A 17,177-nucleotide genomic window follows, 5' to 3' on the forward strand; every position below is an offset into this window, starting at 1 on the left:
AGGGATGGGCATGCAGTACTATCGTGTGACTTCATTCAGTAAAGGTGGAAGTCACCTATAACAGTGAGGGGAGGGTTGTGTGTTTCTTGCTCCACCTTCTTTTGCCCTATTTCGCATTTTCTTGGTGTTTGTCAGTGAAACAGTGTTTTGAGCAAGAGTGGGGGGGAAACGTGCTATCGTGAAAACCTTAATGCGAACCTTTCACCGTTTGGATTCAGAGTTGTTTTCCTGCACATTTCTTCATCCTGAGAGGACGTTTGGACATTACTGTCTGCCATGTCTTCTTACACAGTGACAATTGCCACAGGGAACCAGTGGTTCGCAGGGACAGACGACTATATCTACATCACACTGGTGGGCACGGAGCAGTGCAGTGAGAGGACGCTGCTGGACAAACCTCTGTACAACGACTTTGAGAGGGGGGCGGTAAGTGATGTTACACTGCTGTAGGGCCGAGTGTGTCGGTTTAATTCTCGACACCTGCACACAGACACTGGGTGTGTTGACACTCTCTGCATGTCAGTACAAAAGAGGAAGAAGTTACTTCTGAGTTGTAATTGAAGATTAACGCTGTAATAAAATCAACAGTTGGAGGGAAATGGATCTTTAAAGTAGGAATTCAACAATCATCAAGTTTATTTAGTTTTTTCATTATATATGTAATATTGATAATATATCTTTTAGTCTTAAATTTGTTCTTTATAAATTACGCTGCCATCATTTTATTCTCTTCTACTCTCACAACTACAGACATCAACCAGATGATCAAAGTTTATTTGCATACTGTAACACCTCTCTAGATCTGACATGGCATCATGTTTTTCAAGCGTTAAATAAAAACACATTATAAAAGTAGGCTAATAGATAAAATAAATGAAGCAAAACCAAATTAAAGTGGGTCTAACAAAACAAAATGTTCTTTATGTTGTCTGCCAGTTCTCAAATATTTGTTTTTACCTCTCATGCAAACCTTATTTGAGTGAAAATGTAATGTAGTTTCAAAAGAATGATTAACATTTAGGTAAAAAATAAATATGGCTCTCTACACTGCATATGTACACTTTTTTCCCCAACCTAAGTTCACATCTAATAATAAAACAAAGAATTAATAAGCCCAATAACATACAATTTCCTGTTTTAAAACGCATCTGTGGTTTCACCATGGTCTGAACTTCCTGATGAGATAAAAACTAATGTTACATAACCATTTCCCAGCTCATGCTCCTTAATTCAGCTGCAGACTATGTTGCAGGTGGACTCCTATGACGTGAGCGTTGGGGAGGACCTGGGGGAGATAGTGTTGGTGAAGATCGAGAAGAAGAAGTACTGGGTGTACGATGACTGGTACTGCAGGTACATCACAGTCAAGACGCCGTCGGGAGACTACGTGGAGTTCCCCTGTTTCCGCTGGCTGGTTGATGACAAGGAAGTGGTGCTCAGGGATGGACGAGGTAGTCGTCACTTCATTTGCTCAGAGTCTGCAGCACAAAACTCAAACAAGCTCTTCCTCCCCTCACTTTGTCTTGTGTCTATCACAGCATATCTGCCGCAGGATGATAAGACCAGTGTGGTCAAACAGCACAGACAAAAAGAGCTGGATTCGAGGAGAAAAAACTACAAGCAAGTTCACACCACACACACACCTTGCCTTTGTATTCAGTCACAAGCCACTCACTAATGAACCTGATGTCTTTTTCAGATGGAAAGAGTGGCAGCCTGGCTTTCCCATGAGCATAGATGCGAACAGACACAAGGATTTGCCCCGGGACATCCAGTTTGACAGTGAGAAAGGAGTGGATTTTGTCCTGAACTACACTAAAGCGTATGTGCTCCATTTTAACTGAAAAGGCTGTTTCAGTAAAGCTTCAACAGGTTTACACAGCTTCGCAGACAGCTGACACCCCTCAGGACAGGGCACAGCGAGTCAGAGGAGCCGAGCACTTGATGTCAGCTCATGATGTCATGATCAGATGTTGAGCTTCTGCCTGAAAACATGTGTCTATTTTCAGCACACAGGTGTACCTGGAAAAAAAAGAGAGGTGTAAATGTTTGTTTATGGCCAGGGATATTTGCATTGTGCCTCCAGGCAAGATGTGTGAGCCCGAACTTAGACACAATAATGCAAAACAGGTCCGAAACACAACAGTGTGCATCGTGCAGTAGCTCTTGAAGAGAGAGGGACAAACCTTTGAAAATGGATGCATGATGATGTTTACTGTGCGAACTGAAGGAATCAGCTGAGATGGGAAATGAATCTTGTAATTTTACATAGCGAGCTTTAAATGTGTCTGAACTGCAGCTGCATCTTTGCAAATGGAAAGTTCTGAAGTTCTGAGTTTGCATTTAAAGCAAAAAAGACCATTAAAGAGTATGACATGTAGTTTACTTGTCCATTTCAATGGCAGAGTCAGGACACTATTGCCCTTTTCTAATGTGACCATAATGGCAGATGATGATGATGATGATGATGATGATGATGATGATGATGATGATGATGATGATGATGATGATGATGATGATGATGATGATGATGATGATGATGATGATGGTGATGGCTTTCCAGGATAGAGAACCTGTTTGTGAACCAGTTCATGCACATGTTCCAATCGTCCTGGAGTGACTTTGCGGACTTTGAGAGGATCTTTGTGAGAATCAAAAACACAATCTCAGGTATTATATTATATTATATTATATTATATTATATTATATTATATTATATTATATTATATTATATTATGTGTGTAATTTTCATGTCATTTTATTTTACCCAGAGTATGTGATGCAGCACTGGAGGGAGGACTTCATGTTTGGATACCAATTTCTTAATGGCTGCAACCCTGTATTGATTAAAAAATGCACCAAACTCCCAGACAAGTTTCCTGTCACTCATGAGATGGTGTCTGTCAGCCTGGAGAGGGAGCTGACTCTGGAGGAGGAAATAAAGGTAGACATGCTTTTTGTCTGTGTCTCCGAATCTATTAAACTTTTTGTCCATTTTTCCTTTTCCAAAAATAAAAACATTGGCGGTCAGGTTTATTTTTTAACGATAACTGCTGACGACGGTGCCTCATGTTAGAGCAACACTATAAAAAAAAGCACTGTTCTGTTCTGGCTTCAGGCAGGTAACATCTACATAGTGGACTACGAGGTGTTGGACGGCATCAGTCCTAACAGCACAGACCCGTGCACGCTGCAGTACCTGGCAGCTCCCATTTGTCTGCTCTACAAGAACGCTCAGAACAAGATCCTGCCCATAGCCATACAGGTACAGAGACGCTGAGCAGCAGCACATATTATTATTCTATGAGTAAGACATTTCTTTCTGCAGCTGACATGTTGCTATAGACACATTTTCTCGCATGTCCTCTGTCTTCTCCAGCTCGGGCAGATTCCAGGTGAGAACACCCCGATCTTCCTGCCCACTGACGCTCAGTACGACTGGCTGCTGGCTAAGATCTGGGTGCGCTCTGCCGACTTCCAGTATCACCAGACCATCACACACCTGCTCAGGACACATCTGATGACAGAGGTGTTTGCGATTGCCATGTACAGGCAGCTCCCAGCTGTTCACCCTGTGTATAAGGTAAAACTCTAACTGATCGATTGGTGAATTGACTGGTTGATTGACAGACTGACTCACTGACTGTTGTCTCTTCTCCCAGCTGATCATCCCACATGTGCGTTTCACCATCGCCATCAACACCAAGGCCAGAGAGCAGCTCATCTGTGAATGCGGCATCTTCGACAAGGTGAGAACATCTGTAGTTTCTTTTCCTCTCGATGCAAGACAGGTGAGACGTGGGTGATGATGATGTTGCTGCTTCTTCTTCTCCATCCTCATCCAGGCAAATGCAACAGGTGGAGGTGGTCACGTGCAGCTGGTGCAGAAGGCCATGAAGTCTCTGACCTTCAGGTCCATGTGCTTCCCTGATATGATCAAGTCGCGTGGCGTGGAGATCCAAGAGGAGCTGCCCACCTACTTCTACAGAGACGACGGCACCAGAGTGTGGGAGGCCACAAAGAGGTGAGGGACAAATGTCTATGGAGGAAGACTTTGTGCTTTTGAGGGAATAGGAGGAAACAGTTGTGACAAAGCATAAACAATGGGAAGCGACATTTCTATCGCCATACGTGTGTGTTTGTTTGTAAGAGAGAGAGAGAGAGAATTTCAAAAGGAGAAAAGTTGCAGAAATTCCTCTATATGTGACCGATGTGCTATTTCTCTTCCTGGCAGTTTCGTGTCTGATGTGGTGCATATTTATTACACCAGCGATGAGAAGGTGCAGGAAGACGAGGAAATCCAGGCCTTCATTAAAGATGTGTGCAGCTTTGGGATGCAGGACTTCGATCACTGTGGTGAGTGCACGTTGGAGATCTCCATTTTTGTATACATTTTTCCTTTAAAATTTCAACAACAATCGAAAACACAGCAGCTAACCAAGCCATAAAGTCTCTACTCTTCACAGTGGGAAGCGGCTCACTGCTCTTCAATATTTCATTAGTCTAGGTTTTTCAGGGGGAGGCAGGTACGACTGTGAACAGACAGCACTGCAAACTCAAATCTGTTCTGTCGTAGATGAATAGTCTGAGGGTGAAGAAAGGACACTGATGGTGTCACTGTTGGAGCAGCACTGTTGTAACATGCTTCCTGTGTTTCACCATCACCTGAGTGCATGGTGCAAGGACCCTTTTTTTAAAACATGGAAACTTGCAAAATAAGAGGAGTGAGGTTTTGTAAAGACTGAAGCTCAGTGTGTTAACTCAATCTGCTGACAATCTTTGCACAGAGTTTCCCAAGTCTGTGAAATCACGTGAGGAGCTGACAGAGTACCTGACTGTCGTCGTGTTCACCTCCTCAGCGCAGCACGCAGCTGTCAACTTTGGGCAGGTGAGAAATAGAAAATTGTTTTGAATCTGACATTCAGTATTTTTACTTCATGAGGCTGATTCAAAGTTTTAAAGTTACATAAAATCACAGTTGTGTATTCTTATATTAGTTGACATCTATGCATTGTGCATTTGTGTGTGTGCTCTGCTGCACACAGTAGAAGAGGGAGTACTCATCCTTGACTTAAGTAAATGTCCCAAAACTAATAAAAAACTCTTAATTCAAAATCCTGCAGTTAAAGGACAGAGGAAGTAGCAAATAAATAAAACCCAAACCCTGATTAACCCTAATATCAAAGGTAACAGTGCTGGTAAAGTACAAACTCAAATACAAGGTAAGGTTTAGTCCAGTGGCTGCAGATACTGGATTAGAAAATTACTGCTTCTACGGTCTGTTAATAATTCACCTCCATTCATGAAACCATGCGAAAACCTCTCAGAAATAATCCTTCATCATGTATTTAATTTTCTAATCTCATCATTAAATCATATTGTAGCATATCATGAAATAGCAGTGACAACCTGTAGTACTTGATGTGACTGCTGCATAATGTGTATATTGTGTATATTGTGTAGTACGACTGGTGCTCCTGGATCCCCAACGCTCCCTCCACCATGCGGAGGCCCCCGCCCACCAAGAAAGGCGTGACAGATGTGAACTTGATCATCGAGAGCCTCCCTGACCGTGGTCGCTCCAGCTGGCACCTGGGGGCCGTCTGGGCCCTCAGCCAGTACCAGGAGAACGAGGTACAAGGGGAAAGGACACACACACACACACACACACACACACACACACACACACACACACACACACACAACTCATGCCAGACTGGGTTGTTTTTGAGGACGAGCCAAAACAATCATAAGTTTTGAAGGATCCCTCTGCTTCAACATGTTTTTTTTCCTCGCAGTGAATAACCTGCCTCCTCCCTCCTTCCCTCCCTCCTTCCCTCCCTCCAGCTGTACCTGGGCATGTATCCTGATGAGCGCTTCATCGAGAAGCCAGTGAAGGCGGCCATGGAGAAATTCAGGAAGACGCTGGCAGAGATAAGCAACTCCATCAAGAGGAGGAACGAGGGAAAGAAGCTGCCGTACTACAACATGTCCCCGGACAAAATCCCAAACAGTGTGGCTGTCTGAGGAGTAAAAGTCATCATCATTAGGTCTCTCCTTGATATTTTACATTGAGGTTCTGCTGATGTTGCCAAGCTGTCCAAACATGCTGTTAGGAAACTCCTGTGTGTGTGTACGTGTGATTTTGATACTGCTGTAAATTTAAATCCGTGTGTTATAAACCGTTTCCTCATTGGTTTGAGATGAAATTTAGAAACAGGAAACAATAGAGGTGCCAATTAAAGCATGTTTTATAGCTGTAGTCGTCCCCCACCCTCGGAGATAAAATGTCAATTTTTGTTTTTTTTTCTCCTTTTTGTACCTTAACATTTAAATTCAGAACATAAGAAAAAGACACATTAAGCATTAAAAGTAACTTAATTTTTATTTGGTTGTTCTTTTATACTCTACATACTTTGTTCAAACATGGGAAATTAAACTGAAAACACATCAATATTTTTTTTTAAACAAGTACTTTTACCAAATTCTTTACAGTTACTATTCCAAAGTAAATTCACAGACAAATTTGTGGAATGATATCATAAGACAGGGGAACAGTCATATATGTTCAAGTCCAGTCAGTAGTAAACAAATGTAGCTTTATGCAAGTTACACTATTCCCAGACATGATGGAGTGGAGCAGACAGGGCAAGGACAGAAAGATCTAGACTCAAAGGCTGAGAAGGTGCCTTTCCTACTCAGCCGATATCCTGCTCAGAGACACTAAGAAATAAAGCAAGAGTGAAAAAGCTGCTCTCAGAGACACGCCTGCTTGTGAAAGCATCCTACAGCGGCTTCAATCTTCATCAAGACTACATCAAAACATCTGTCTCAGACTTCATGAAAGGAGCCAGCTCCTATGAGAAGAAAGTAAAAAATAAGAAGCACAATCCACCGTTCATCTTCACTCCTCCATTTCAAAGAAACTGAACGTCAACGTGTCTGTGTTGTGTTCATGTGAAAAACAAGAAACATTCAAATGTGATTAAATGTCTAATATTCTGCATATTTTAAAAACAAATTTCAGCAAGCAATTTAAAAAGCAGATACTCACATTAACCTTTTTACAACACCAATATCTGAATGACAAACTAAAGTGCAAAACAAAAGAGTGGAAGTGATTTTCTGTTTTTTATGACTGGGAAAAAAACTAAGTGTAAGTTGCATAAAATTACCAATGAAAGGGGATCTTAAATGAACAAATTGTACTCTGTTTTCTTTTAAAAATAAATACAACACAAATTTTTTTATACCCAGAGGACGCCCTGGACATTAAACACCAGTACATAACTATAGAATAGAATAACAACAAAAGGGTAATTGCACTTTTTATCTGTCTAATTGCACTGAGCCTCGTGGGTTTTGAAGTTTCAGACACATGTCTCATTACTAGGTCTTAATCCAACTCGACACACAACAACTCCCTTGGCTCATATTATGTATTAAAATTGTATTAGACTCCAGATCTCAAGTCACCATGGGGCATATACACAAGTAACACAAGTACGGTATGCACTGTTGCAAAAAACAAAGCGTTGATTTCATTTATTGCTGCTGCTGAGCAGTAACTGTCATGTACTGTTGTATGTATGTCGTTGGACCATCGCCGCTCACAGACAGTACACTGGTATCAAAGACAGATTTTTAAAAATGTGTGTGTGTGTGTGTTGCTGGAATGGCTGTGAGGCTCAACATGAGCCTGGCATCGCTGTGCTCCCACATACACAAAAGCACTTACAATGACTGTAAGCCCCAAAATACAACGCCCCAGAAATCAGCTGCTGCCTACATCAGGCTGCATCTTCAGCTTCACACCAGCAGGTGGCGCTGGAGTCAGCTCAACAATGGGCTGACGGCCTCATCTGTCACAGATACTGTATAAAGCATATGGATGTATTGGGTTTTATTGCAAAATAAACAACCTGATTGTTGATGAATGTCTCAACATTTGGTGCTGGACTACTGCAGTGACACTATTTAACATGTGCTTCACTGTGCTTCTATTAGAAAGAAAAAAAAAGGTGCTGGAACAACTTGTCACGTTTAAACCACATAAGGCCAGATGTGATATATACTGTATATATATATATAAAAAAAGAAGAAACACACTCAATCAAATGAGCGGGAACACACTGGCTGTCTTGTGATTAATACTAAAATAGACATCCTCCACCATGTGAGAGACTCCAGCAAGAAGAAACAAGACGCTTTCACTGACACTGAAATTTCTACTCATCTGAAATGCTCAGTAATGATCCTAACTGTCATGTAGAAACATCGCATCAGGAAACCTGGTGCTCTGTGCTGAAATGTGTTAAACAGAACTGTGCAGATGGATTGTAAAATGTGCCTGAAGCTCATTCTGCATGGTGTTTTTAATCCAAACTATCTTTTTGGGATCAATTAATGCACCGCCTGCCCAGTGGGAGTGACAGGAGGACAGACTGAAAATAGGCAGCTGCAGATTTCCCAAGGCATATCCCATGACTAAGCAAACAAATCAACATATTAAAAAACTGCACATATCACACTGTAAATACTGTGTCATTCGCATGATAGAAAAACACGAGCGACTTTGTTTATGCCCAAAGGCTCTTGTTATGGACATGGAAATTATCTCGCAATTTCCTGTGACCAGTAAAAAATGTCGTTGTTGATTTTTTTTTTTGTATATTTTATTCATTTTTTAATCATTTTTTAAAAAGTTTACATTCTCAAAGCCTTCAGAAAGTTCACGCTGGGGTAAAGAAGTCATGTGGCTGTTTTTTTTTTTCCATCACTACAGCCATGAGTCTGACGTATAATAGACCCATCAATCAAATCTTTCTTTTCAGCACAATTCCATTTTTTAACCCCATTTCCTTTTTTGTCATCCATGGGAGGTTTTATATATATATATATATATATATATCTATATATATAGATATACATATATGTGTGTGTATGTATGCATGTGTACGAAGAAATGCAATACAGGAAACCAACATTTCCGTGTTTGTTTGAGTGTGCTTCCCCCCCGCCATGTATGACATATACGATTAATTCATATTAGAGACAAAAAGAGAGGAGCTAGAGAAAAGGAACTAAAAAACAAAAGTGCTTCGATGCATGTCCAGATCGAGGCCTGGTAGGATCCAGACCGGCTCGGACTTGACAGACCACAGCAACAGAGATGGCAGTGGCTGGAATGTTCCAGAGATCCGATGCGTGGCGCTACATACTGATCCACGGAGGGTTAGCCCAAGACTCACAGGAGGTAAAAACGAACAAATCTAACAAACCCACAAGCAAACAAACCACGCATCAGAGATGTGTAAACCTCCAGAGCCGTTTATGAGTCCACTTGTCTCAGTCCTGCTCTCCCCGAGGTGTACATACAAGAGTGTGTGTGTGTGTGTGTGTGTCTGTGTGTAGAGCAGTATGCTCCAGGCCTCTTTAGACATTTACAGAAGTCAGTAAAAACAGTCCAGTCTGAGGAAAGCAAAGAGGCGGGGTGGGGTGGGGTGGGGTGCGGGCTGTGGGTGCAGGTGGATGGAGGGACAAGGACTGGAGGGAGGGAGGTGAACAGAAGACGTTAGTCGTGGTCCATCTGTCTCTGTGGGAGAAGTTATATTATATTATTATAAGATGACCAGTCTGTGGTCACGGAGGGAGCGTCTGATCGTTCCTCAGTCATGGTGGGCCTGTGTGTGTGTGTGTGTGTGCGTGTGTGTGTGTTTAAGTGTATGTGTTTGTGTGTGTGTGCAGTATGGGTAGGACAACCAATGGCATGGACTGCGTGGTCAGACATGGAGCACCTCCATACTGTAGTCCTCTGTCTCTGTGTACTGGGAGGAGTTTGTGTCCGACTGGGTGGGGGCCAGGGCCTCTTTGTTCTCCAGACTGGGCTCCATGAGCGGCGGCTTCTCCAGCACCAGCTTTTTACACGTGTCTGGCCGGTTCTGGACGTATATGACCCGGTTGTAAGCCTTGAGTCTCCTCCATAGATGGATGTAGACTTTGCACTGGACGTACATGAACACCAGTCCACCCGTGAAGCCGATGGCCACGACCACCAGCTTGGTCCAGAAAGGCCATTCCAGGATCCCTGAGGAACAGAAAACAAACACAAAAGAAACATGCACAAGTCAGACAGAGACCAGACTTTGAAAAAAATGTAAAACAAATTGTCTACAGTCTAGTACAGGTTCTATGTACAGTCTTGAAGTTCACGAGGTCACAAGGTCAAAATGCACAAGCGCAAAAACAGGAGGGAAAAGAATGGTTCAATAAGCTGCTGCAAGTTTCACAGGTACTTCAGTCAATCATTCAACAGATCAACCTTCAACTACAATATGCTTCAACAAGGAATGTATGCAGTTGGGGAAGCTATCGTACAATGCAGTGTACATGTTGTATGGAAGACAAATGGACAGGAAAGCATCACAATGTGCTGTGTATTTTCAGAGAAGCAGTCTAAAGTTCAAGGGCCACACCAATGTTTTCACAAAGCACAGATTGTAGAATTTACATTTTTACAATATACTATACCCTTCATCATATGTGTTTCAAGACAGATATGACGTTCAATCTGAAATGATCTAACAGAAACAGATTTAAAGTTTGGAGTTTCATACTGTGGCGACTTGACTAGACACAAATTTGACCTCGTCATTCCTCTCTGACTCTCGCCTCTCATTTCCTGTCATCTCTTCAGTGTCACTGTCACATTAACAAAGCGTCCCTAAAATAATAGTACACAACAAAAACAAAACAAACTGTTTGAAAAGTGGGGCCAACACAACCACACACTAAAATAAACTACAACCACAGCAGGCATTACAAAATGATTAGCAGTAATATACACTATGAACTATTGTTCATTTGCTTAACTGTGCAAAAAAAACATTTCTGTGGCCCTGAGGCTGTTTGCAGCATTTCTGCAAATTGCTAAACCTTGAAACATAAGGCTCCTAGCAAGGGGTAAGAAATGGGCAATTTGCAATTTTTGGGGAAGTGTAAATACTGCTGCGTAAGAGTCAGCTGCAGCATCATCCAAAACAAAAACTAAGAGAAGAAATATTGAAAAACAAAATCAAAAAAGTCTGTCTTCTTGGAAAATACACAGCTGCCCTGCAATCCTTCGGTCTTTTCATGTGAGCTATTACATGTCAGGTGGAAGGAGGAAAAGTTAAGATGCTAAATCCTACTTGAGTGAATAATGTATGAGATGAAATGCAAGAATGCCTCATATTATGGGAGGAACCAATTGAAACAAGGCAAACATAATCACCTTGGTTTTAAGAATGCTAATGTTCAGTGCTTTCTAAACTGTGTCAGCCTGTGGACTGTGACTAAATTCACTTGTAAATCAATACATGAGGTGACTGCTGTTGCTGGTGCTGCCTTTCTTTATGACTTGGTTCTGGGGAATATAGACACTGCTTGTTTTTAAAAGGACCAGTGCACCTGTTTCCTCTTATGAGCTCAATACGTCGGTGCGGTTTGTTCTAATCAAGCCACAACACAGGAAAAAAATAAATGACAGTGTGTTCTTCGACTGTGTGTCTGTCTGCGTTCATTAGGTTGTGACATTCAGTGGGTGAGTGAGAATATAACCAGCCTGGTGAAGTATTATTTCTATATTTAAATAAAGGCAGGAAAGGCAGGGGAAGGGGTGTAAAGTGCAGTTGGAAAAGAACTGGATACGGCTGAGAGAAAAGGCTGACAGGGAAAACACAATTTGAAAGTCAAAAGGTCAAACTTGAAATGTTTACCTGGGATTCTTCCGGCTGCATGAGTAAAGAGAGTGTAAGTATTACCAAGGACACAAACAGGTTGATAGAAAAAGGCAAAGCCAGAAATGCAAAGTGAAGTCAAATATTACAGTTGCAGACTTTAGGGTGTAATTCATCATGCAACATACACATGGAAACTGCTTCACAAATCACAGTAGACAATAAAATACATTTCAAGGTGTCTTACATCTAATCTGCTGAAATCTGCAAGCAGAGCGAGAGAAAAAGACAAATGTGGTTCTGTGCTTGGCAGACGACAGCCGGTCCTGGTGAGGAAATATTTGGCATCACCATGGTGATTGAACCTGACAGGCCTCAGGGACTCCAACAAGTCTGAATCATCAGGTTGGGCTAAACAGGCACAGGCTGCTCTTCCATCTGCACACTGTCTCAGAAAGCACCAAATATGCCAGAGAGGAGTGAGTGGCAGCAGAAGACGTGCCACCGGATGTTACAGAAGCTCATCATTAAGACCGCCTTCTCCGTTTTTAGCCTTGATGGCAGCAGAACGGCGCTCTGAGGAGGACGGTGGCGTCAAATCTTTCCGTAACTAAGTGCTTCTGACCGTGTTGGTCAGGATGGCAGCACGCATGCTTACGAGCCGCTGAAAGGCTCTTTAAGCGCCTGGTCTTGTTTTCTTACCCTTATTGTGATGTTTTAAATGATCACAATGCCCTGCTGAGCGCCTGCTGGAATATTGCCTGCAGCTTTTACAGTCCACGACTGGCAGCAGGCTTCATGTTGGCGCATGCATATAATACTCCAAAATGTTGGTGACAAAATCTGAAAGCTCATCATGGGCTCAGACAGCCCTCCTCTCTAGGAAACAGAGCACACGCAGGCTATGGGACAGAAGGAAGTGCCTGCAAATTTCTTAAAGGAATAGTTTTTGGGGAAATACACTCAAGACTTCAGTAAGTGTCCAAGCCCCGCCAGGAAATAGTCTGGCACATATTAGCCCTAGTAAAACCACACCAGTTTTGTTTTTTGTATAACAAACTAGATCTAATGTGTTAATAAGACAGCTTTATTGGTGCTGGCAGGCGAATCTGAATACACTTGAAGGCAGTCTGCTTGCAGCCTTTATACTAAGCTAAGCTAACCAGCTGCTGGCTTCATATTTAGTTTGAGGCTGTAACAATCTTTTGATCTAACTCTAACAAAGAAAGAAAATAACTGCCTCAGGATATTTTATCTTTGTATTCATGATTTTTATTTTTGTACCTTTAACAATATGACTAACTATGAACTGCTGGCCATTTTAATTTGCAGCACACACACGAATACAAATCCTGATCTAACCAGAATCACCTCTCTTTGCAATAATAACCTCTGAGAATTTCAATCTAAAGCTGGATCTGGGACGATAAAAGCCTATATCTGTTTTTTAAATCTCCTTTCTTCTCTTCTTTTATCTCTTAACTTTCTCTTTCATGAGCGTCAGGTCTAAAATCAAAGTGAACTGACAAAACCCTTCTACACATTCGTTCGTTCTCAGCCGTGACTTTGATGCCCACTGAGCTTCTGCAAGTGAATTACGCCCCCGCATGTATTCCAGTCTTGGAGAACATTTCACACTATTCACACTCACTACTCGCAGCACTGAAATTACACTACAGTTATGCAGAGCTGTCATTAAATACTATGCATGAATGACTTGGAAGACGGAGGTGAATTTGTGGATGAATGGATGAATGTAAAACTGCAATGTTCTTATGTTAATTCCTGTGTGTGTGTTTGTGAGTTTGATCCTGGCGCTGACCTTGTCTAATTTCATCTGCTGTTCTGTCGATGAGAACGTACAGCGACCACACCACGCAGGTGATGGCGATGACGTGGAAGGTGACCGAGCACATGATCTTCCTTCTCTCGCTCGCCGTCATCTGTAGCTTCTCCCACTGCAGAAGAAAACACAAAGGAAGGACATTTGAGGAGGTCAAAAGGGACAAATAAATCAAAACATGCTTCAAAAACACAAACGTAACACTTCTTAGCTGCTGGCTGTCTTGAGCTGTTTTCTGGGCCGACCCAGAGTGTGAGCTAAATATTTAATGGTGAGCAGGCAGCTCCTGTGATCAAGATCCAATGCTACATAAAGCTTCTTGGCAGTGTGAGCAGGATAGAAAAGAAAAGTGGCATGCAGCACTGAGCGCACAAAGGCCAGCTACCCCGCTGCCTGCCAGCCAGCTCAGTTAACACACAGTAGCACCTTGTCTGTCACTGGCTGCACAGCACGTCAGGAAATGAGCCCAGCGACACAAGAAAAACACAAAACACATCGCCGGCATACGAGCTGCACAGACTCTCAAAACATTCAAATGCATTACTCATGTACTCATTGATGAAATGGCGAGTTTGCAGTGTCACTGCGACAAGGAGCGGGTCTGAGATGAAACCGAGCATCCTTTGATAAACACTTCATACCGAGACCGACATCCTCATCTCATCTCGAATTTCTCTGCACGCTCACTCAAGAGCAACTTCAATGTTCACCACTGGGATTCAGAAGCCATTAACAGTGGAGCATTTGTTTAAGGCCTTTTGTGTAGCTAATGAAGGGTGGAGAAATTTTAATTAGAGTGTCCTGCTATCTCCAGGCCACGGTGATTGATAAGAGTCTTTAATGGGAGTGTTCTGCCTCTAAAAAGTTCCACTTACGAGAACAGCTTCAAAGCTCAGTGTCACACTCGTGTTATCTGCGTGACAAATTGCAGACAGTGTCTGGTATTTTCAGCTAAATAACAAAAGAGCCTAAATGTATGAACCGATTAAGACTGAACTAACAAATATGAGCATTCATTGACTTCAGATCCCACTTCAGGCAAATCTGTACTGTAGGCGTGCACACTGTGTTTTACCTTGCGCAGCGGTTTGAGCTTGGTCTCCATGATGAACTCGTATTTACAGAGCTCACAGCAGCGAGTGTCAGAGCTCTTGATCCACTGCTGTAGACAGGACTGGTGGACGAAACGCAGGCTCCCCGTGCAGTGGCATGGTGTGATCAGAGGACTCTCGTCATCGCCTTCACAGTGACAAATCCTGTGGGAGCCAAAAAATACAGTCAACACTAAGCCAAAGGCAAGACAGCTGTAACAGAAGGAAGACAGGGGGGGGAGAGGAAAGATCAAAAAGAGAAAAGTTGGCAGGCAACGCTGACAGATATTTCCCAAAATTCAAGCAAACTTGAATTGTGGAGGATATGTCAGCCAACTTGTAGCGTTCTCCAGTGCAAGGTATAATAAGATAAAGTGTTAAGAAGATGCTCAGACACAGATGAAGATATATGCCACAGATAGAGAGATATGAAGCACACCGAGGTGGAATATAATTTCCCAAATATGAAATGCACATTAACACCCTGGACACAGAATCAATACACGTCCCACATGAATGAACTCGATCGAGAAAAACTAATTTGATTCAGTGCACATCGTTTGCAAATCACAGTGACAAATGACATTTACAAGAACTCAGAGGATTATTCTTTGAAAAACTGCAGTGCAAAATTGAACACAACAAATCTAACCTCAGATAATCTGCAGCTGGGGCAGCAGCAGTTTTAGTTTTGGAAATGACTGATACAAGTTCCCTGTAATGATACGCTCATTAGTTTGACTTGTACAGGAAGAGACGACTATCTGATCAACAGCGATGTACATCCAGTTTCTCATTGCGGTTTTCTGTCAGATGAAGTCAAGTGACTCTTCATCATGGTGCAAATGTGTTGATCGAATGAATTACAAACTGGATGATGCTATTTTGTTGATTTTTTCATACACTTCAACTGTCAGTGTTTAGGGAAGTACATGAACCGCTTGGTTGGCAAAACACAATTTTTTAACAGCTTCTTCAGTCTACAATCTGGATTCACTTTATCAGGCGTATGCACTATGCAATGTTGTGTTCATCTCCTGTAGATGCCTGCAGAGTCTTCAATAAGTTATTCTGAGCACAGATACCGACAACTGGAACATTTGATTAGGTGTGTGCGACCTCTGGACAGCTTCTTCTCAGAGGAGAACCAATCAGATTTTTATTTTTAATATCAGACTGGAGCGGTTCCCCTCTTCGTCCTCAAGATTACAGATATCGGACACTGTCTGACAGGTTGGAGGACGACAGCTATTAATCAGCCCACACTAAAAAAGAGACTGTATTTTGTCCAAGTACGACTCTGCCTGTGCAACTGCTGCTGAGACAGATTGTATGAGAATCCAGACTGTGTACACACTCGCAGCAGTAGGTCAGTCAGACTCAGGCCAAAGTGGTGAGTTTCAAAATGAGGTGGTTGGAAAAAGGTTATATGAGCAACCTATTGGCCTTAAGTGAAGTCAATATCACATGCACACATCCCTGCATGGAGGAAGAGGAAGCTAAAGTCGTTACGATCTCACAATTCAATGTCAGAACTCTGACCTTGTTGTGGCTGCTCAGACCGGGGCCGAGCGCTCACTGAATGAGGAATGAGCCCAAAAATCAGCTGCTGTTTGTTTCACCATGACACAACTTTAATTAAAGGTCAGGCTTATGTCCCTGGCGAGACCAACAGAGCCATTGTAAAGGGAAAAAAAAAATCTGTTGCACTGTAGAATAAAGTGCACACAATTCGTTTGCAGAGGCTCCATAGATACACGAAGCAGCTATACTTCAAACCCACTTTTTCTTCCAATTTCTTCCAGCAGATGCATAAACTAGCAAAGGCTTCTACTATGTTTTCCCCAGAGTGAGTCGCAGAGTGCAGTGGCACTTCTCACTGGGGAAGAAGAGACAAGTAAACAAAAGCATAGAGAGGGGTGAGATGGGAGAGGGAGAGAGAAATATATTTATTTCAAGTGGTACTGTCCTTACTCTGGTTCAGAGGAGGATAAGAAACACACACATGTACTCCCACATGACGCGCCCACACATTAGAAAGTTAGCAAGCAAGATAACGTCTATTTCCAGACTTTACTGATCTGGCCGAAGCGTTACAAGATTAAGAGACAAAGTGAACGAAGGAGGATAAAAATAGGTCATTTCTACGGATTTCTCAAACAGAGGAGGCGGAGGAGGAGGAGGAGGAGGGAGTGCAGTGAGGACTGAGGGATTAAAGGATAGACGAGGCATAATTAACATCTCTAGAAGAGGCTTTTTTTCTCTCCTGTTGGTTATGGCCAGGCTGCTTTGTTTGTGTTTGTTTGTATGGATTGCAAGATGAACTGCAGATTTTCATCCCACACATACTGTACTGTATTCCTATTTCAATTTTTAAAAGAGAGAGAGAGAGAGAGAGAAGAGAGAGGGAGAGAATCAGCCTAAGGACTTGGACTCTCTTGGTGCTCACATCAAAGGCTGGTCAGATTTAACAAATTATTCTAATGTTCATGTGGATTCTCCATAAGCGTAGGAAGGGATAACCAT

General features: G+C 42.4%; 2 protein-coding genes across 3 annotated transcripts in view; one reads left to right on the forward strand and one right to left on the reverse strand.

Annotated features, from left to right (window-relative positions):
- The first annotated feature begins 15 nt into the window (after positions 1–15).
- alox5a (arachidonate 5-lipoxygenase a) lies at positions 16–8,508 on the forward strand. The gene is given in 14 exon segments (XM_083987549.1): positions 16–426; positions 1,253–1,451; positions 1,539–1,606; positions 1,608–1,822; positions 2,564–2,670; positions 2,772–2,944; positions 3,119–3,265; positions 3,380–3,583; positions 3,663–3,749; positions 3,846–4,024; positions 4,235–4,356; positions 4,788–4,888; positions 5,464–5,634; positions 5,848–8,508. Coding segments are annotated over 14 exon segments (2,103 nt in total). The 5' UTR covers positions 16–276; the 3' UTR covers positions 6,028–8,508.
- A 149-nt stretch (positions 8,509–8,657) lies between these two features.
- Positions 8,658–17,177, reverse strand: part of marchf8 (membrane-associated ring finger (C3HC4) 8) — a 77,378-nt gene continuing 68,858 nt past the window's right edge. For both annotated transcript variants that reach the window (XM_083988389.1, XM_083988390.1), the window contains 3 exons: positions 14,636–14,816; positions 13,540–13,675; positions 8,658–10,087 (listed from right to left, as the gene is read on the reverse strand). In XM_083988389.1, the coding sequence (XP_083844515.1) occupies positions 9,783–10,087; positions 13,540–13,675; positions 14,636–14,816 (622 nt within the window). In that variant the 3' untranslated portion in view covers positions 8,658–9,782. The remainder of the gene's footprint in view (positions 10,088–13,539; positions 13,676–14,635; positions 14,817–17,177) is intronic.

The sequence above is a fragment of the Trachurus trachurus genome, assembly GCF_905171665.1.
Source record: "Trachurus trachurus genome assembly, chromosome: 15".
In the NCBI taxonomy this organism is placed as follows: domain Eukaryota; kingdom Metazoa; phylum Chordata; class Actinopteri; order Carangiformes; family Carangidae; genus Trachurus; species Trachurus trachurus.